Source organism: Chiroxiphia lanceolata, chromosome 12 (assembly GCF_009829145.1).
Source record: "Chiroxiphia lanceolata isolate bChiLan1 chromosome 12, bChiLan1.pri, whole genome shotgun sequence".
Classification (NCBI taxonomy): Eukaryota; Metazoa; Chordata; class Aves; order Passeriformes; family Pipridae; genus Chiroxiphia; species Chiroxiphia lanceolata.
The window spans coordinates 15,441,764-15,462,152 of record NC_045648.1 but is presented as its reverse complement, the minus strand read 5'-3'; the positions used below and the strand labels follow the sequence as shown (position 1 = coordinate 15,462,152).

The 20,389-nt window shown below is 56.9% G+C and overlaps 1 protein-coding gene across 2 annotated transcripts; it reads left to right on the top strand.

The window, feature by feature from the left end:
• The first annotated feature begins 146 nt into the window (after positions 1-146).
• SHF (Src homology 2 domain containing F) lies at positions 147-18,042 on the top strand. Of its 2 annotated transcripts, XM_032699907.1 has the most exons (7): positions 147-623; positions 7,335-7,464; positions 8,525-8,734; positions 10,270-10,407; positions 13,282-13,453; positions 13,731-13,850; positions 16,851-18,042. In XM_032699907.1, exons 1-7 carry the CDS (start codon positions 147-149, stop codon positions 17,035-17,037), a joined length of 1,434 nt encoding a protein of 477 aa, XP_032555798.1. In that variant the 3' UTR covers positions 17,038-18,042. The 2 variants fall into 2 exon arrangements, with proteins under 2 accessions (XP_032555798.1, XP_032555799.1); XM_032699908.1 differs by lacking the exon at positions 10,270-10,407 and having other exon boundaries at positions 185-623.
• Positions 18,043-20,389: the final 2,347 nt, after the last annotated feature.

Here is a 20,389-nt window from a genome sequence, read left to right as displayed (position 1 = left end):
GGGGGGAGCGGGCGCGGGGCCGCGGCGCGGGCGGGGCGGGGGAGGCCCCGCACCCGGCGCTCCGGCAGGTGGCACTGGCCGCCTCCCCCGGCCGCCTCCCCCGCGGCCCCCCCGGCCCCGCCGCCGCGCTCAGTCCGCCGGCGCCGATGCTGCTGAGCGGAGCGGCCGGCTCGGAGCGCGGCGGCGGCGGCGGCGGGGCGGGGGCCGGCGGGGCCCCGCAGTGCGTGGGCACCATGGCCCGCTGGCTCCGCGAGCACCTGGGCTTCCGCAGCGCCCGGCCCGCGCCCCCCGCGCCGCCCAAGCCCGACTATCGCGCCGGGCCGCCGCCGCAGCCGCCCCCGCCGCCCGGGGGCGCGGCCGAGCCGCTGGCCGCCGCCCAGCCCGACATCGTGGCGGCCTACCGGCTGCAGAAGGAGCGCGACTTCGAGGACCCCTACAGCGGCCCGCCACCCGCCGCCGCCGCCGCCCCCGACGGGCCCCGCTACGTCTCGCCCAAGCACCGGCTCATCAAGGTGGAGGCGGTGGAGAAGGTGCCCGCCAGCCCCCCGCCGCCGCCGCTGGTGCCCGCCGCCCCCAGCTCACCCCCGGCCGGCCCCGAGCCGCCCGACGAGCCGCCGCAGGAGGTGAGTGACCGGGCATGGGCGCCGCGCCGCGCCGCCCTCCCCGCGGTGTGCTGGCACGGGGGATGCCCCGGGTGACCTCGCCGTGAGGAGCCGAGCAGGACCCCCGGGGCAGGTGGAGCGCCCCGGTCACGGAGATGCCCTCGGTGGTCCTGCCAGACCCCTGGCACCCACAGTAAGGAGCAGGGTTAGGATCCTCGAGTACCAGAGGCGAGGGAGGGGTCACGGCCAGGCTCCACGGGGCTCCCGTGCCGCGTCCCCCCGTGGCCCGGCAGCACAGACACGCCGGGCACACGTCAGCGGGGACGGGGACGGCCCCGGGTCCTCCTGCGGCTCCCGCGGGAGGCAGGTGGGAGCCCCAGCAGGAAGCGCGCTCGCCGAGGGGCGAGAGCGCGGAGTTGTCGGCCACCTTCGCCCTCCCCTCGTGCTGTTTCTTTGCAGCCAAGTGCTTGGTGCTCTACGGAGGTGAAGACTTTCCAGCCTGGAAAGGCCCCGAGCGGCACAGGACCGTCTGCGGTGGCCTCCGATGCTGGGGCCGATGACCCTGGGCCTCCCAGCGCTCCGTGCCCGGCGGCGCGGGTCTCCCTGTGCCCCCGTGCCCGGGGTGCCCGTGCCAGCGGCGGCGGCCGAGCCCTCTGAGCTGCCGAGCTGCTTTGTCAGGGAGCCTCAGCGCCTCTTTGTCTGCCGCCTCTCCGCCGGCTGCTCCGGGGCGAGAGCAGAGCCTGGCGCTCCCGGCGCTGGCGAGGAGGCGAGAAACATCCCTGGTGAGAGGCAGGAGACTGGGAGAAGACCCCCGTGGGGAGGCGGGCTGTTAGTGCCACAAGGACCTGGTGGAGGATAAACCCAGCCGGGGCTGCGGCCGTTGGTGCCGAACCTCTCTCCCTTGGCGGAGAGGCTGATGCGGGGACTGCGCAAATAAAGGCAGGAGGGGTAATTAGTGCCCGCTAGCGCTGCCGCCTGCAAGACGGGGCTTGTCAGGCGAACTCGACGGGATTGCAGATCTGGCTGGCTGGCGGAGGGAATGGTGGATACAGTCAGTGATCCCATCCGTGGCCCTGGTGAAATGAGCACCGAGCAAAATCTGCTCGGGAGTGTTTTAAGCAGATAGAAAAACTTGTTGCTGGTGGATCTCTGAAAGTTGCTCATGCTGACTGATTGCTTCTTTGAGGTTTCCAGAGGGGCCCAGCAGAGCCCCCCTTTTGAGCTGTGTAAACTGGTTGCAGTAGGCAGCAGAGGAGGGGGAGGCTCTGGCAGCAGGGACCTGAGGTGCCACTGTGGTGCTGTGGTTTGCTGACTTGGAATGGTTTTTCCTTTGGAACAGGCATTGCGGGATCAGAGGGAGCAGGAGCGGGTGGTTGTCATAGGAAGGACTCAGGCTGTGATATGCAAAGGGGTGAGTAGGAAGCAGGGACTGCTGACAGGTACAGCCAGGCTGTTTGGGCATCTGAAGGCTGGGCAGAATCTGGAAAGATTAGAAAAAACTCAGAAGTGGGGATACATTTGGGGAAACCATGCTAACAGCACTGGGCTGAAGAAGATCCTTGATCTTGTCCAAGATAGATGGTGATTAGATTACTGCTGGTCTCCTGCGTGCCTCTCTGGGGAGGAGGTTTCCTGGTATGTGATGGACACAGGCAGAACTCCAGAGGCTGGGTGAAGCTGGAGCGCTGATAGTGCATGCAGCTCTCCATTAAAATAGTTCCCCTGGAGGAGCCAGGGAGCATCCACCACGTGGAGCATCTCTGTTGGGCTGATATGCCCGCTGCAGCTCCCATCTGCTGGCCTTGGTGCTGGGCTGAGTGGTGGGAGGGTTCCCCCGCTGCTCCAATGTCATGGTGGCTCTTTGTGGAGGTGGTGCAGGAGGATGGAGGTGCCTGCTGGAGGGTTACTGCTGCTTGTGACCCTTGCTTTTGGTGATTTCAAGGTGTTCTGGAGCAGGGAAGGGATGCTGGGGCTGGGCTGGAGCCTCTGCTGAGATGATGGTTGTGCAGGGGGATCAGTGCTCCCACATCTAAGGAAGAGGCGGTGGGCACTGTTCCCTGCCTGCTGCAGGGACTGGGACTCCAGACCCACAGATGTGAGCCTTGGGTTGTGGTGAGGCTGGAGATGAAGAAGTATAATTCTGGGTACAGGCGAGGCTGCTGGAGCAGAGAGGGTTTTTGTTAATGATTGATGGTGAAAATCACTCTAATAAAATGTACAGTCCTTCTGAGTGGGGATGATGAGGATGGACAGAAGTGGAAGGAGCAGCCACCATTTCCTGGTTTAGTGGTTTGGCTGAGGCCGTGTGGTTTGCAGTATGGGCACTGGGTTGAGGCTGGGGGCTGACCATGTTCCCTGGGAGCCCTGTGCCTGCTGTAGCTGGCATGACCCTTCAGGAGAATGGAAGACAGGGCAGGAACATCTTGGCAGTGGCATCCTTCCTGCCTGGGCTGCACGATGCTTCACTGCTGTAGCATGAGCCGGCACATCTTTCCACCACCTTGTGTGGGATCTGCAGCATCTTGTGGGGACATGTTAAGAGTGAGCTCTGCAATGGCTCCTACTGCTCTCCAAACCCTGCTGGGCATGGTGGGGACCAGCACAGATCCTTCTCCATCTACTTGGTCTGCCAGGCCCTTCCCCACAGAGTGGACAGCAGACTGGCCCTGTGTGGTTCACCTGAGCCAGGTGGATGCCCTGAAGGTGTCTTCTCTGCCGTTTGGATTAGGCACAAGGAGCACTGGGGTGCTGTGGGGAAAGATGCGAGGAGGGACCTTCTTGCATGTGGACACCTGAACCTAGGGCACAGCGTGCTTGAGGATGGTGTTGAGGATCTGCCTGGGGACATCTTTGTCCTGTGCCCGCCAGGACCGGTTGCTGCCGTTCTTGCTGTGAGCGCAGGGTCAGTGCCGCAGGGTGTGGGAACGGCCGGCCAGGAAGCTCCTGGGCGTGTGTCTTTCCTGTAAGAGCCTCCTTGAACTGAGTCATCTTACTCGATGCTGTGCTGTCCACCCCCTGCTCCCTCCTCCCGTGCCACGAGTGCAGCTGTGGGCTCCCTGCCTGGCCCAGCTGTACCCCGTGGGCTGCGGACCAGACCCTTCTTGGAGATAGTGCTCTGTTTACTTTTGGGTTTGGCTTTGGTGCCTACCGAAAGCCAAGCTGCCAGATGTGTAAAACTGGGGGAATTTTGCACCTGACAGAATGAACTGAATTTGGTTAAACCCAGCAATCTCCTGAGGGGACCCCAAACGCGCTTTATGTCCAGGGCAAGAAACTTGCTTTTAAAGTGAAGGATCTCCCAAGATATTCTCTGGGAACCTCTTTATAGAGTGGAGCATCTTGTGGGGGCAGGTAGAATATTTCTAGGCAAGATGGGGTGAAGAGCCCCAGCTCTGCCCTGGGATCTTGGTGTCTGAACTGTGAATGCTCTTGGAGAGCTGTGGTTGTTGCCTTCACTGGTGGGCAGCGTTTTTACTGCAGCCATTTGCCAGAGCCCAGTGATGATCTGGTTCTTCACCTTAATTTTCCTTTGATTTTCTTTGTTTTTCTTACGGTTGGCATAAATGATAGAGTGAGACTAGCCTCAGAGCTGCAGCAGGGATCTGGATGTGCATTGCCATGGCAGATAGCGCTCTGGGCAGATAGCACTCTATGGCAGATAACACATGGTTTGAAAAACACTCCTGTGCTCAAGCAGGATGTGTGTCCAGATGCCAGCAGTGCCCAGCTGCTCCCTGAAGGACTAGTCTGCACGAAGAGCTGCCCTGGGGTGGTGGCTTTGCAGTCGGGCTTTTGCTTTGCACCCACATTATTTCCAATCTTGCAAAGCCTGTGCTGTGTATGAGCAGGTGATGCCTCCGTACCCAGGCGCTAGGATCAGCAGGTGGTCAGCAGCATCCTCTGTGACATGGAGCATGAGCAAAGCATGGAAATGCCTGGCCTTTGACCGAAGTGGAGGAGCCTGGGGCACCCCGGGAGCTGCCCTGCCAGCAGCTGTGGCCTTTTCCTGCACTGGGGAGCAGCTGTGTGTCCTATGGCTGCTGCTGAGAGCCGTGCATGCTTAGGAAATGTCAGAGATGCAGTTTCCTGGGCAACCCTAATTCGGCTCCACCTGCAAGGGCATTAGGATGCACCCAGCAATGGTGTGATCCCTGCTGTTTGCCCTGTTCCTGGCACTGGCTGGAGCCTCCAGCCTCTCAGTCTTGGGGTTCATGGTACCAGTTCTCACGTGCTTGCTTGTGCATACCGAGGTTGTGATGCTCCTGGAGACAGGAATTGCCTCCCCACCTTTTCTGTGGCTTTTTGCTGTAATATCTGACCATTTAAAAAACAAGTGGGTTTATGTTCTCAGCATGCTATAGTTGGGAGACCTCACTCCTAATGAAGTGGCATCCTTGAGGCAGTGAGCCATTTGCTCTGGGTCCAGCCTAAGCCCAGCAAACCACATCCTCTGCCCACAGGGCCTGTCTAGTCTCTCTGAGTGCCTCTGCACCCCTCTGTGAGCAAAATATCCAGTTTTAGGGGTCTTGACAGAGACCTGTTAGGATTCTCTACCATATTCTGCTTTCTAGACCTGGAGGCATCTGAGTGGGGGCCACTCTGTGAGATAGCTGAAGCTCATGTGTTCCTCTTCTGAGAAGCCAGACCCAAATGCTGAAGGAATATCCTTGGAAATAAGGTTGGGCTTGATGATCTCGGAGGACTTTTCCAACCTTAATGATTCTCTGACAGAGCAACTACTGCAAGCAGGGGAGCCTCTCAGGCTTGTCTTACCTGAAGCTGCTCTGTGTGTATGGGGCAGAGAGAGGGTCCAGGACTGGCACCAGCAGCTTTCGAGGTGTGGGAGCAGCCCATGGGATCTCCCAGGTGTTTGGAGCAGCACTGCTGATCTGCCCTTGGGATCTCACGGGCAGCAGGTGGGAAGCAGGTGCTGGTGACCAAGCAGCTGCAAAAGTCACCAGCAGCTTGCATTTCCCTGGAGGGTTTTACCCCGGTGGTGGCAAGCAAAGGGCTGCAGCCCCCTGGGCTTGGTGTTGCCCCTTGGTGTCCCTGGTGCTTGGCAGGGCCTGAGCGATGCCATGTCATCCCTCAGATGATGAAGGTGAGAGCAGATTGTAAAGCCAGGGGCCTGGTGCCTCGCTGGCACCAGGCTGTGGCTCAGATAGAGCTGGTGCCCCTAGCAGCTGTCTGTCCTGCTGCTGCCTTGCCAAGGAGTGAGAGCATCTGCTGCCCCCCCTTTCTGCTTGCCTGGGGTGTCTGTGAGCCCTGTGGCTGGTGGGGTGTGCTCTGGGGATGATCTGCTTGCTCGTGCCCTGGTATGGAGGGACCAGACTTGGAGGGCTGACTCAGGTCCCCACTGCATTGGCTGCCCAGGGAGCCGGGATGTTTAGGGAGGAGGTGGTGAGCCGGGCACGGAGAACCATGTTCCTCCTGTAGCTCATAGGGATGCGAAGGCTCGGGGCTGCATGGAGGTGTTTACAGCTCCAGTTCCTGTTCCCTTTTCCTGCTGGGTTTTGCTGCTACAGGCTATTGTTGGGCGTTTTGCACAGGAAGGAGGGAGAAGTGTTTTGTTTTAAGCCGATTATTGGAACTGCAGAGGAATGTGTGAGCAGCCTTGATCTCCAAGGCTGTCCAGGAGCAGGGGGCAGCATGGCAGTGAGGATGGAGCCTGGCACCAAGTGGTAATCCCACCAGCCACCAGGCCAGTTTGGGACACTGGTTGTTACTGTGGGACATCTGCATAGCCTGTGTTGTGGTAACAACACCCCCCTCCGCAAGCTGGGGGTTTGTGTCTGGGTGGATGAGGTGCTTGGGTGCACTTGGATGCTGTTGGAAGTATTGCCTGGACCCGTCTTGGGAGCAGGCTTTGGGGCTGGAGGTGGGACGTACAGCTCCAGGCTTCTTGTGGACTGCAGCATCATGTGATGGGGTGCCCTGGCCGGCAAGCTGCTGAGATACTGGAGCAGGCATGTGGCTCCAGTACTGGAAGGGATTGAGCTCTGGGACGTGCCCCATATCCTACCGCAGAATTGTCTCCTTTTCACTAGAAAGTGCAGACCTTGGGAATTTTGTGCCATCCCTGTGATATGGCACTTGAGAGGCTCCTGGTCCTGCTTTCCAGAGGAAAGCCCTGTCTTGTGTTATTTGGGGCACATCTGGGGATGCTGCAGGGTCCTGGGAAGGAGTGGAGAGGAAGCTATAAGCTGTTCTTAGCCCTTTTGTCAGAAAACCTCTTCAAACATGCCTGCAGGAGCCCTGGAAAACAACCAGTGAGTTCCCAGTCATGCCAGTGCCAGCTGACACCCCTGTTCTGGGATCTGTGCCCCTGCTCCACCATGGGAGAGGAAATGTGGCTGTGTACAGGTAGAGATCTGTGTACTGTGGGGGTATGGCCCCATTGGCAGCCCTGTGCCACACCGGGACCCAGCCGGGTGTCTGCGTGGGTGCTGCGAGTGCTGAGCCCCATCGTGAGGGAGGAGGCCAGGCCGCCTTCTGTTCTGCTTGGCTCCATCCCAGCTTTCGGGACAAAGGCTGGAGCATTTCCATGGCCGAGTGCCGGTGCCTGGAAAGCTGTCAGCTGCCAGCACCTGCTCTTGGGGGCTGCCATGATGCAGGTTTGGGCTCCCGGCAGCCGCTCTGGCTGCTGCTAGCAGAGCTCATGGTGAGCTCCCTGCACCCCCCAAAGAAGGCAGGGACTGCCCTAACCCTTCTCCTCCCCTTCCCCTCTTCCAGCTGGCTGTCCTGGAGGACTACGCAGATCCCTTCGATGCGGCGCAGGTGGCAGGTAGCCAGACAGGGCTGGAGAAGGTGACTGAGAATGATGGATATATGGAGCCATATGAAGCCCAGAAGATGATGGCTGGTAAGGTGGAAGGCTCCATGCAAAGGCCGCTCTTTGCACCTCTCTTTGGTCGTGCAAACTCCCTCAGTTTAGTCGTCGCTGTACTCTGTTCCTTGCAGCCTGTGACAGCACCAGGTCCCCCAGATAAGGCAAACCTGGGCGATCACTGTGATGGGGAACAGCTACTTTGTAGGCAGATTTTCCCAGCTTTATCCGTGTGCATTGGGTTTGGCAGAGCCAGAGCACTCAAAGGCTGCCTGGGCCATACAGGCACATCTCTCCCTGCAATGCTGCCCCCTGAGATCCCACTTGCCAGGCTGAGCCAGGAGAGACCTGACATTCCATGCATCTGGCTTAAAGCTAAGATGGATATGAGAGCTATTTAATTCTGTTAGGACTGGGCCAGAGCATGCTGTGTCTGCCGCAGCAGCAGGGTCCCCAGTGGGCCTGTTTAGGGCTGGGAAGGCAGTGAGGTGGGAGCATGTGCTCCTGAAGGCAGCGCTCAGGATCACCATGCTGGCTCGTGCACTCCAGGCTCTGCTCAGGCACAGGCTCTGGCTCTGCTTTGCAGTTCTGTGGTTTTCCTGGAGCAAGTGGTTTCTGGAAAGCTCATGTGGCTTTTTGGAGTAGACCATTGTATTTCTTGGAAAAATCAGCAAGCAGTGGAGAGGCTGCTTGTGCCTGTGAAAGAGACTTTGTTTTGCGTGAGGGAAGGGCGTTTTATTAAACCAGCCACACTGGGTGTCCAGGGGAGAAACCTGACCTAGCTGCTTGCAGGAAATCAGGCTCTGGGATGCTCTATCCCCATGGATCCCACTTTGCAGGGCTACCCAGGAGTGAGAATGATGTACTATGGAGATCTTAGTGCTGTGAACTGCTCAGGCCCTGGCTGCCCAGCAGCTCCCCTGCTTTTGGCAGGTGCTTGCTAAAGGTTTTGGGGAGGTCTCGTCTATAGCTGACACTCCCTATCCCATTTCACCTCTGGGTGACATTGAGCCCTGTCATTTAGCCGGGCTTCAGGGACTGTGGCCAGGCTGCGTTGAGCAGAAAGCTCATGGTCTTTTCCCTCTTCTGCTGCCAGAGATCCGCCAGAAGGGCTTACGGGAGGCTCCTGCCCGGCCGCTGCACCTCTACGACACTCCCTACGAGCCTGTGCTGGACATGGACAGTGAGCGCCCGGCCTGCCCCAGGCCCAGGGAGTCCCGGCTGCCCGAGGACGACGAGCGGCCACCAGAGGAGTATGACCAGCCCTGGGAGTGGAAGAAGGAGCGGATCTCCAAAGCCTTCGCAGGTGAGTGATGGGAGCAGCCATAAAGCACCCAGCACTTTTTGTGAAGCTGGATTCTTGGGGTTCCTTCGTCTTCTGGGGATCAGTAGTGTTGGCGTCTGCATTTCTGTGGCCCAGAGAGTGCTTGTGCACTTGCAGAAGCTGTTTCTCTGAGCAGGGAGCCAGGCTGGGCAGAGTGATGGATAGGACTGCCTTGGCTCCCTTTGCCTCTTCCCTGCCCTGACTGATCACAGCCTTTGGTGCAAATTAACACCCCCAACCTTGGATTACAGGGGAGAGGCTCAGCCCTGGGCTCAAGCAGATCCCTCCTTCCTGGGAGCAGGAGGATCCCCAAGGAGCCTTCGACCAGGCTTTGTCCAGCCTCCCTGACCTATTTATCCGTGCTGCGGGATCGATTGTGTTTGTGTTTGGTAATGAGGAAATCCATGCTGTGCATTAGTGCTGGCTCCTCCACCGGTGCTGGCTAATTGCCACACTCTTATCTAGGATGCATTTTAATTGCAGCATTGTGTGTCTGCTGCAGCTGGTGTGCAGGGTGCTCGGACTGGCAGCGCTGTGTGGAGATGCTGGCGGAGAGAGATGTGGAGATTTGGGCTCGGGGAGTGGTTTACCTTTTGGGTTTGAGCACTGTGAGCTGGAGATGTGTGTTCTGGGTTCGATGGCATAGTGTCTACTTGTTCCTGGGGTCATTGTGCCAAGGATTCGGCTTGTTGGGCTCCATCACGGAACATGGTGCCCTGCTGGGCTGGGTTTGTGCTGAGGTGTCTATGCTCTAGATCTGGCCAGATGAGCCACCTTGCTCGATGTCCCTGGGTGGAAGTGGTGTGTTCTCAGGTCTGGCTCACATGTGGATGCACATGAGCACTGCCCAGGCCTTGCTCCGAGTCCCGAGGGAATCAGGTTGCCATGCCCTAGGCCACGCTGGGACCTGCTACCTGTTTTTTCCTGAAGCCAGAGCAGGTCCTGCTGTATCTTGGAGGATGTTTTTCCCCTCCTGTGATGCCAAAATCTCTCTGCTGACCCATTCTCCCTTTGGGGAGCCCCTGAGACCCCTGCTGATGGACAGCTGGTACTGGAACAAGACTGCAACCCATTGGTGCCTGGCAGGGAAATGTGGATCCTGTGGGTGGCTGGGAAGCCCCCAGGGCAAGATGAATGCGTGGGCAGGACAGATGGCAATGGGATGCTTGGCCAAGGTCCCCCCGAGGGACATGTATGTGTAACGGGGTGATCACAGCCTCCCCCATGCCCCAGAGAGGATTGGCTGGAAAAGCTTATGGAGGAGCAGGGTCTCTCCATCAGGAATGTGCCCTGCCTCAGGCCTGTCCCGACTTGGTGCTGTGAACGGGATGAAATGGCCAAGCTGACATGAGGCTCTTGGGAATTTAGTCCTCAAGTCTTTCCCCCAACAACTGCTCTCTTTCTCCATGGGCCCTCTGGTGTTGCTGATGGTTTTTTCTAAGCCCTTTCTCTCTCTCTTTCTCTTTCTCTTTTCTCTCTCTTTCCCACATCCCCGCCTTCTCCTGCCCCCAATCCAGTTGAAATCAAGGTCATTAAAGACCTGCCATGGCCCCCGCCGGTGGGACAGCTGGACAGCGGTGAAAGCCCCCCGGACGGCGAGGCCGGTGCCCCCGTCCCTCCGCAGCACGGCCAGCACAGCTATGAAGACGCCAATGGTGGGTCTTGCGTGACAGGGGGGTGTCCGGGGGGGCTGCGCCGGCACTCGCTGTGACCCTGCCTCGCTGCCAACACCTCAGGGCTTGCCCAGGGCACTGCCAGACACCCACCCTCCTCCTCTGCCCTCCCCCAGCCCCTCCTGGCCCCTTCAGTTGTCCTGTGCTGGACACCAGACATTTGTCCTCGCCTCTCCTGCACCTACTCCAGCTTTACTGTGCCTCTTTGCTTGCAGCAGAGATTATTTGGTGGCAGAGTTAGTACCGTCTCTTTTGTTCTCCCCTCTTTGCCTCCAAATTCCCAGTGTTTGATGGCTGCCTTTATGGTTGTCTCGACAACTGTTCTGAGCATTTAGCTGATGTTTTCTTGCAACTCATAATGCCCAGGTCCCTTACAGGTGTGCTAGCAGCTAATTCAGGTCCCAGTGCACTGAAGTTGGGGCTGTTTTTTTCCCTCTTCATCATTTAGCGCTGCTCTGTTTCCTCTGCTGTTTTATTACCTTGCTGCTCAGTGGCAGGAGGTCCCTCTGGATTCTCCGCTCTCGCTTTTGCTATCCTGAGCAGCCAAATCTCCCAGGTACACTTTGTCATCTCAGGTTTGCCTTGTTGTGAAGGCTTTTTTGTGTGTGCCGAGCACAGAGCCCCTGGGCAAATCCCCCTTGGACACTGCCGGCAGTCTCGCTTATGAAAGCCAAATATTGCTGCTTCTCTTTTAACCCTTTATTAATATTTTAAGGACCTCGCTCTTATGCTGTGGTAGATTAGGGTTTTGCCAAGAGCATTAGGTGGGGGCAGTGTGCTGAAGGGCACGACGGGGTTGTTGCTGGGGGTAGCTGGGACACGAGGCGTGCCGTTCCTCTGCAGCAGCAGCGTGCCGTGCCTGCCCATGCGTCACTAATGCTGTCCTGGTGGGCACTGCGACGTGCCAGGTGCGGATGGCTGATTTCCTTATCTGCAGTTACCCAGATCTCTGCAGAGCTTTGTAGAATAAAACCAGTGTGGCCTTTGCTGCCTCCCAGGTGGGTTTGAGCATGAGGCTGCAGGTGACAGCTGATTTTGCTGCTGATAGCAGGGACACTCCAGAGCGAAGTGGCCGCTCTGTCAGGGCTGTGTTGGGTATTTCCCTAATCTGTAGGGATGCTGCAGGCTGAGATCAGTCCTGAGCAAGAAAGGTCTTGGCAGGTGGGAACTTCCTGACTCTCTTCCTGCAATGAATGCAGGTGTCAAGAAAAATTAATCTCTTTGCTATGCAGCCTCTTCTCTTCCCCTGTCATTTATTATCCCCACAGTCGCTCTGATGTGCATCTTGCTCCTGATGAACACATCAGTTTGTCGTTTTTCCTGAGTTTAGCAACACAGAGTCTCTTTTTTTTCCCCCTGACTTGCCTTGCTTTGTTGTGTTAAGTTTATCTTGCCAGAGTTTTGTCTCATTTTCTACTTCCCCTGTCTGGGGGTGACTTGAACGTCTTGAAGGATGTCTTCTTCCTCCTAAGGGCTTGTTTTTAATATCCTGTTTAATCATGCACATGCTTCTGCCTCCCTCTGACAGGTGCAATGCATTTCTTCCGAGCCTGTAACGCAATGACTTTGTGCCGCCAGCAAACACTTGGGCTGTTTGATTGTCTGACTTTTTAACGATTGCCCCAATTTTTTAAGGTGATGAGTTGAAATTGAAGCCAGGGTGTGATGTACGAGGGTGAATGTGGCATGTGAAAAGCCAGAGCACTGCAGAGGCAGTGCTTGTCAAGGCTTAATGCTGGGCACCACCTCCTCCCTGAGCTGCTGCTCAGGGGGGTTTAAGCCGTGCTAAGCTGCAGAGGATTTTGGCTGGGTTTGCTTTTGGCTGCCTTCCCCTCCTCACAGAGCTGGGGGGTGGAGTCCTGCTCGCCTGTGTGGGGCCCAGACAAAGTGTCCCTCAAACAGCCACCTTAGAAGATGCCCTGCTAGAGAGGAAAACATCCCTCTTGGGGTATTTTTTGCCTCTCCCTCCAGCAGCCAGGAAGCGTGGCGAGGAGGGAAGTTGTCCAGTCTGGGACATCCCAGTTGTCCTGGGAGCTGCAGCTCCTGGTCTCGGCCACCTGCAGGGTGACTGTGCTGCTGCAGCATCAGCCCCCCGCAGCCCCACACCGAGGCAGCTCTGCCCGATCGATAAGTAATTTGTGCGAGGGGGCTGGTGGTGCCGGGGAGCAATAATGAACTCTCGTGAGGAGGGAGAAACAATATTGTTAATGCTGAAATCATCCTGTGTGGAAATAACAGGCAGCGGGAGGCTGGTCCCCAGGGCATGGCTCGGTCAGTCCCTTGTGCTTGCTAGCACTGGTGCACAGGGGCCGTGGCTGGGCTGGTGCCAGGCAGATGGCTGCATCAGGGAGGTACCTGCAGTCAAAATATCCCCTTCCCACCTCAAGGAATTGTTTTCTCACCCCAGCTTTACTTGTGCCTGCAGAAACGTGTCCATCGGTTCCAAACCGACTGCTCCCTTTAGCTCCATCTATCCCCTCTTCTTTTTTTTTAATTTAATTTTTCCCCCCAAGATTGGGGAGCCTCTCCTTGCTGCATCTCACTTAATTGTGTGCCGCAGCTGCTGAATCTATGGTTGCATTAGCAAAACCTCCTGAGCTTTTGAAACCTCCCTGGAAATATTTTCCATGGGCTCAGACCCTGGCCCCAGGCTTGGTGTGGTGGGCACCCAGCCTGGGCACTGCAGTGAGCAGCAGCCCAAGAGCTGCCCTTCCCTTGCTTAGAACAAGTGGATGGGGCAGCGTGAGGGAATCCAGTGTGATGTAAAGTGTCTCTGGCTCTTCCCACAGGGGGAAAGCTGGGACCCAGCCTGTCCGCCTGTTCCTGCCCCAGCCGTGACACGGGTCTGTCTTGCAGGTCCCTCGGAGGGGCTGGGCTACGGCCGCACCTCGCCCTGCAGGGAGGAGAAGGCCAGGGCTGCCCTCAGACACGGCCCCAGCAGCCTCAAGAGCACGAAGACGCTGATGGCTGAGCCCGGCCCCTTTGTCGGGGAGAGGATTGACCCTGCCCTACCCCTGGAGAGCCAGTGGTGAGTCCTGCCTGCCCCAAGTGGCTGCCCGACCCCTCCACCTGCCTCATGGATCCCTGTGGATCCATGAGGAGCCCTTGGGGAGACCTGCTTCTTCCTTTCATCCCTGGCTGCACATTTCTGCCTGTTTGTCCCTGCCCCTTGCCCCCCAACCCCGGTGGTGCCCCCCCATCCCGCTCTGTCCACGGGGTGCTGGCATTGCTGCTCTCCCAGGGCAGAGCCCTTCCTGGGGCGTCTGCTCTGTGCCTGGCACAGCTGATCCCTCTCCCTGCTCCAGCTGGTACCACGGGGCCATCAGCCGGACGGACGCGGAGACGCTGCTGAGGCTGTGCAAGGAGGCCAGTTACCTGGTGCGCAACAGCGAGACCAGCAAGAACGACTTCTCCCTCTCCTTGAAGTGAGTGAGCAGGGGCTGGGGGGTCATGGACCCACAGCAGGGGTGACCCGGTGCTGTGGGTGGGTGCCCCGAGTAAACTTGTGCCCATGCCGACTGAGTAACTCTCGACCACAAGTGGTCAGAAATGGGTGGAACATGAAGTCCACACTTTCCTGTGGTGTGGCACAGGCTTCTGTTTTGGTGTCTGGCTAAAGCATCTCTTGGGAAGGCTTGGAGATTTGGAGGCCCGCTGCTCTTCCTTGGCAGTGCTAGTAATCCTTCAGATGGATCAAACGATCTGCCTCACTGCTCACTTGAATGTGTCTGGTTACCACTTCCAGCTCTGCCTTCTTGTTCCCCCTTTTTTTGTAGCTTAGTTTCATGGGAAAAGAAAGTTCATGTGATCCCGCTGTAGATGGAAATGTGGGTACCCATCCCTGCCACCCCAGCCCACAGATTCATTGAAGCCATTGCTCAGCCTCATTGTAGAGAAGGGGGTTTTCCCTGCTCTGGTTTACCAGCAGGGACACCTCATCCCCACAGCATGGCTTGGCTTCTGCTTGGAGTTTTTTGGGGGTTCTTCACATCCTCCCCAAGTTTTCCAGATTCCCTGAATGCCAAAATTGCACAAAGCATTGCTGCAGCTCCTCATCCAGCTCTTTCCTGGCTCCTGGGGCAGCACAAACCCATGAAATCAAAGCTGTTACTGTCTGAAGATGATGATGGATTAGCAAATACCTTCTTACCCTTCTGCTGGACAGCCATATTAGCTGTGTTCTGCCAGATGGGAAACAAGTATTTATGGAGCACTTCAGCCATCTCTGCCCAAGAAGAGGCCTCGAATCCCTGTGCTTTTCTCAATATACTTTGAGTTTCCCCAGTGGTCTCTCTTACCTGCATTGTTCCCCAGGGGTTTCGGCCTCCCTGTTTATTTCCCGGTGGCACAGCTGTGAATTAGATTGCTCTGCCTCTCTCCATGTTTTTTTGTTTCACTCTTTTTGCTGCCTTTCACACTGAAACAGGGCAGAAGTTCCACTGAAAGTATTCTTTCTTCCTTCTGCACTCGGAGCTTTTAGATTAGCCAACAACTCTTTCCAGAAAAGCTCCCTCCTTTCCCTTTTTTTATGTCAGAATTTTTACTGATGTTTTAATTTTGAGCCATTTTGGAGCAACAGCTGCTTCTGGTTGCTGAGCTGTATTTGAAGCTGCGAGAGGTGTCATCATCAGCTTGTGAGTGGCATTAGCCAGCACGTGTGTTGGAGAGCCTGGGAAGTGATATTCCATCACCAAAGGTGGCTTTCCATCACCTCTCCACAGGCCAGTCACCCATTTCTTGGTGGTTTTTTGCTTACTTCTTGCCACCCATCCTTAGCCTTGTGGCAAAATGCTCCTCTCAGGTGGCTAGGACATGGCTGTGCAGCAGTGTGCCACCTCCCCAGGGGACACTGCAGCCCATCCAGGAGCTACTTGGGCATTGCTTGTCCTTGCCCACAGCCTCGGGAGCAGAATTTTTACTCCACTGCCTTTCTCTGTAGAGTCTGTTCAAGGAAAATCCCCCGGGATGCTTTTTATATAGCTGTAAGCTGGCTGTCTGCAGCTCTATTTTTTTTTTTTTCAACTTTTCTTTTTTTTTTCTTGAGTAAGGAGGCGCAGCTGAGGAGATAGTCTGAAAAGAGCTTCTGATGCTGACCTGAAGCTCTTTTGTGCTGATTTAAAGAAAAATATGCACAAGAGAGAGCAGCAGGAGCAGGTCAGGCAGCCAGAAGGACTTAACCCTGCTGTGACAGTCTTGGCTGGTTCAGGCTAGGCTGCCCCACGCTGCCTGTCATGGACAGGGTTATGTCATTGCCTCAGATGCTTGGAGGATGATTCCCTCCTGGCTTGAGCCTCCATGAGAATGGCTGAGGCCACACTGCAAATGTGGGGTCCTTCCTCATGTCTCCAAGGTGCTCGGCAGGAGCAGCACTTGCCCCTTGCCCTGTCTACTGGGGTTTGCAGAGTGTTCGCTCACGCTTCTCTCCAGGGGTGTGCTTTCCACATCCCTGAGCTCGTGACAAAGACCTGTGGAGCGATTTGGGCAAAACACAACTGACATCACCTCTCCGTGGTCCCGTGTGGCAGTGCTCCGGCTGGGGACACAGGATGTGGCCAAGCTATCACTTTTCCTTGGCCCCTGATGGGAGGCTGTGGCTGTCCCCTCTGCCATCCCCTGGGACAGCTGGCTCCTTGCTTCTGTCTCTAAATGGATTGCAAACCCATCCTGCTAATGCAGCCAGGCTGTCCATTACGGCCCGTCTCCAGCTGGGGGGATGGGGCCGGGCTGTGCAGCTCTGGAAGCAGCTCAGCATCGCTGATGAGGCCCTGTCTGCTTTTAAGTCATCAATATTTTGCTGTAATGTGCATTCCAGACGCTGCAGACAGGCTGTGGCTCTCCTCGGAGACACAAATTAATAGCAACAGGGCCATTAGCCCATCACTTGGAATCAGCGTTTGTGGCAGGATCTGCCTGCACAGCCTGGTGTGGCTCGGTGCCCGTGCTGTGCCGGGAAATGGCCTCGCTATGCTGAGTGGGTTTTATGGAGCCTGCAGCAGAGGTGTGGGGAGGGGGAGCAAGGAGAAAATCCTTCGGCTGCTGGCCGAAGGAGAAAATCCTGGTTTGCCATGGTGAGGCTGGAGATCTGTGAGCTGAAGGGGTCCTGTGTGAGCCAGGGCAGTTGCAAAAGGGACTTTTCCACATGTAAAGGGTGAAAGCTGCTACCTCTGTGTCAACCTGCAGTGAGAGCCGCTATTGGTCCTGCCCGGGTGATGCCCTCAGTTACCTGCCCACACACACCTACCCCAGCCTTGGCACTGTCCTTGCCCCCGCATGGATCCCACACACCCCACTGCATGGGGACAGGAGCCAGCAGTGTCCCCCTCAGCTGCAGGGGCCGGCTGCCTGTCTCAGGTAAGGGAGTCAGGAGCTGAGGGGAGGCTTGGGCCAGCTGTACCCCCTAACCCTACCTTGATCTGCCCTTGCAGGAGCAGCCAGGGTTTCATGCACATGAAACTGTCCCGGACCCAGGAGAACAAGTACGTGCTGGGTCAGCACAGCCCGCCCTTCGACAGCGTGCCGGAGATCATCCATCACTACGCCAGCCGCAAGCTGCCCATCAAGGGGGCCGAGCACATGTCCTTGCTTTACCCGGTGGCAATCCGTACCCTATAGTACTCACCCCCCACGAGCCAGGCTCGAGGCCGGGTGTACCCAAAACCAGCCCATGCGCAGGGCCGAGCGCTGCCATGCCGAGGATGGGCTCCGGACCGTCAGCCCACAAGCAGCTCGCTGGGCACGGCCGGCGCCGTTGGGGGATTGCTGCAGCCGGACCCCTCGTCCTGCTCTCTCGGAGGGCTCCTGTGCACTGGTTTGCCCACTGGCATGGCACCGGAGGGACCCCCTGTGCGAGGAGCTGAGTGGGGCTCGCCGGCTGCCCGCTGCCGTCGCCTGCCTCCAGGCAGAGCTCAGGACACAAGGACTGGAGCTGGGGCCTGGGAGACGCCGGGGAGGGGGGGCAGTGTGTGCGAATATGGGGATAAATCATCCAGTAGCAGGCCTGAGGTGCCTCTGTGAGGGTGCCTGGCACTGCCCATGAGAGACAAAAGGGCTGTGCCTCTGAGCGAGGAGGCTGGCGGAGGCGAGCGGGGCCTGTCCGGGGCTAGTGAGGTGCAGGGGACAGGGCAGGCTGGCCCTCACCTGCACAGGTGCTCGGTACTCAATGCCATCCTTTGCCAAATGTAAATAGAGACCGGCCTGGGCTGCACATGCAGCACCACTGCCTAATAAAGCGGTGCATGGTCACCTCCTGCTCCATGGGGACTGTGCCCGCATCCCACTGCGAGTGGGACAACTGTGTGGCAAAATGGCAGGGAGGGGCATTTTGTTACACAAAAGCTCTAAGTGAAGTGATTTTTCCTGTGCTTTTGCATGCACTGAGACCCTCTGTGCCTAAGCAATCAGCTGACTCCTCCGAGACACAGGGGACAAGGGTGGTCACGTCCTTGCGATGTCTTTGAGACCCTTCATGGGCAGTGATGAGCCAATTTTGGATATGCCTGTTACTCCCTATAGAAGGGGATGCTCTTCAGGATCTTTTGGCTCCTTGTTTTCCTTCACCTGTTGTAAGTCTGAGGCAAAATCCCTGCATTTCACAGATTTCCTGATCTCTTCCTCTGAGAATTTACTGCCTCCAGTCCTGTTCTTTGTCTTCCTGACACCTTGTCTTTGGGCCAGCTTGCTCCTCTTTTTTTTGGCTGAAGCTCTATCTGGTGTTCTTTACTGTTTCATGCATACCTTGCCTTTTAAACTTGTTCCTGGTGTTGCTCCTGTACCCACAAATATACATTTCCTCCATCCTTGCTTCAGCCTAAGCTTTATCCCACTGCTGCTCCCCAGCAACACATTCCTTTTCCTCTCTGCTCCCTGGATGGGGATGGTAGCAGCAAATTTGCTGCTGGACCATCAAAACTTTTTCTGTGAGCAGAGCAAAGTGCTCAGGCATCGGTGGGGTGAGTTAGCAGTGGCTCGATGAAGGCTTTGTGGAAAAGCATCATCCTCCCCTCTGCCTGCTGCCAGGAAGAAGCTGGCCCTGCTGGTTGCTGGGGGGAGACAGAGGTGATGGATGAGACCACAGGGACCTTGTGTGGGTGGGCACTGCAGCCACAGCAGGAATCCCGCTTGACAATCCAGGGCTCTGGGATATTCCAGGCTCGATTTGTAGCTGGGGGATGGCTGTCCTGGCTTGCCCTTCACAGTTTGGAGCTGCTGTGGAGACCATCGGGCATGGCCAGTGTGGTCTGTGAGTGCACCCCGCGGTTGAGAGCCTGCAGAGCTGTGGTGGCTTGTTCCAGGATGCCTCAGCCTCTACCACTCCTTAAAAGGCAGCGGATCGAGCTGGTCGGGCGCCCGGTGTCTCCTTACAGCCCACTTGGCTGCTGGCAGCCCTGGCTGCCTCTCTCCATCATCCCAGGGAGGCATTTTGTCCAGCAGGGACAGAGGTGACTCCAGCAGGAGGGTTTTTTTCTCCCAGAGCCTGCAGGAAGGGCTGGAGATGCAGAAATCTTCAGAGATGCTCTTGGATGCCCTTGCTGCACTTAAAAGGTTTTGAGTGTCCTTTAGCAGCCCCGCTGTGATGTGATGGCTCCAGCGAGGAGCTCATCCCAGAGGATCCTCTGCCTTCTCTGTGGCTGGATAAGCAGAGGCTTCTCATGTCCGTGCAGCTGGGCAATGGAGGCACAGGAGAGCCTCTCCATGTGGAGGGGGGCTTTTTCCTCGAGGAGCTGTGGCAGGGAGCAAACTGCCTGGCAGCCAGTGCTGGCTCTATTAGTGAGCTCACAGCCTTACAGTAAAGTCCTGCCCCGGCAGCTTGGCTCCATTCCGGGAGTATCTGTGCCAGGCACAGGAATGAGAGGAGTGAGACTGTGTGCATTGCAGCAGCTCCCCAGAGCAGTCATGGACCCCAGAACTGCTCTGCAATCTGGGCTGTGTGTCCAAGTGCTTCAGCAAAGCAGCTCTCGATCTTCACTGTGGGAATTGCATCCCTCCTCAGCCCTCTCTTCTCCAGGCTAAAGAAGTGAAACTCCTCAAGCATTTCCTTGTACAATATGTTCTCTGGCCTTGACTATCCTCACCAGGACTCTCTCCATGTACTTGGGGTCCAAAACTGGACAGAGTATCCAGGTGTGGCCTCACCAATGCCAAATAAAGGTAAATAACCCCTTCCTTTGTCCTGGCCACCAAAAATAGATGACTCCAAGTCTGGGTGGTGCATCGCACCCTTGACGATGGGAGCTGAACAGCAGCTCCCCAGAAAATTTGAATTTAATCTCTCTTATAAGGGTATTTTAGTGCTGCCTTTACCATCCTGTGACTGAAGTGAGTGTCGTGTGGGAGCGGGGTGGGTGAGGGCAGCCATCCAACAGGGCTAGAGAGGTGACAGGGATCTCCATTCATGAGGATGCTAATCCCCAAGAGGGACAAGGGCCTGAGCAATCTGATGTGGCTTTGAGGTTAACCCTGTTGGGAACACGAAGATTGACCAAAGGCCTTTGTTTGTAGCAATTCCCAATCCCCTTGTCCCAGCAATGCCCCATGTCCTCCCAGCTGCCTCTGTTCTCTGTCCCTCCTCCCAGCAAGTGAAACAGCCCTGTCATTCATTGCCTGATCTCTAGTCTCTCACTAAGCTCTCTATAATCAGCGAGCTGGTTTAACATACTACAGGCCCCGGTAATGAAGAAAGGAAGTTTGTTTTCTAATTGGATTAGCACTGCTGGGAACACGCAGTGTCAGGGCTGAGCTGGCTCATGCTGCTCTGACTGGGTGTGGGCCAGCTTGGAGCTGTGCTTACCCTTGGACTTCCCTGACCAAAATCATGCTGAGAGGTCTGTATCCTATGAAGATAGGTTGAAAGAGTTGTGGCTGTTCAGCCTGGAGAGGAGAAGGCTCCATAGAGACCTTAGAGCCTCTTGCAGTGCCTACAGGGGCTCCCAAGAGAGCTGGAGAGCGACTTTGGACAAGGGCCTGG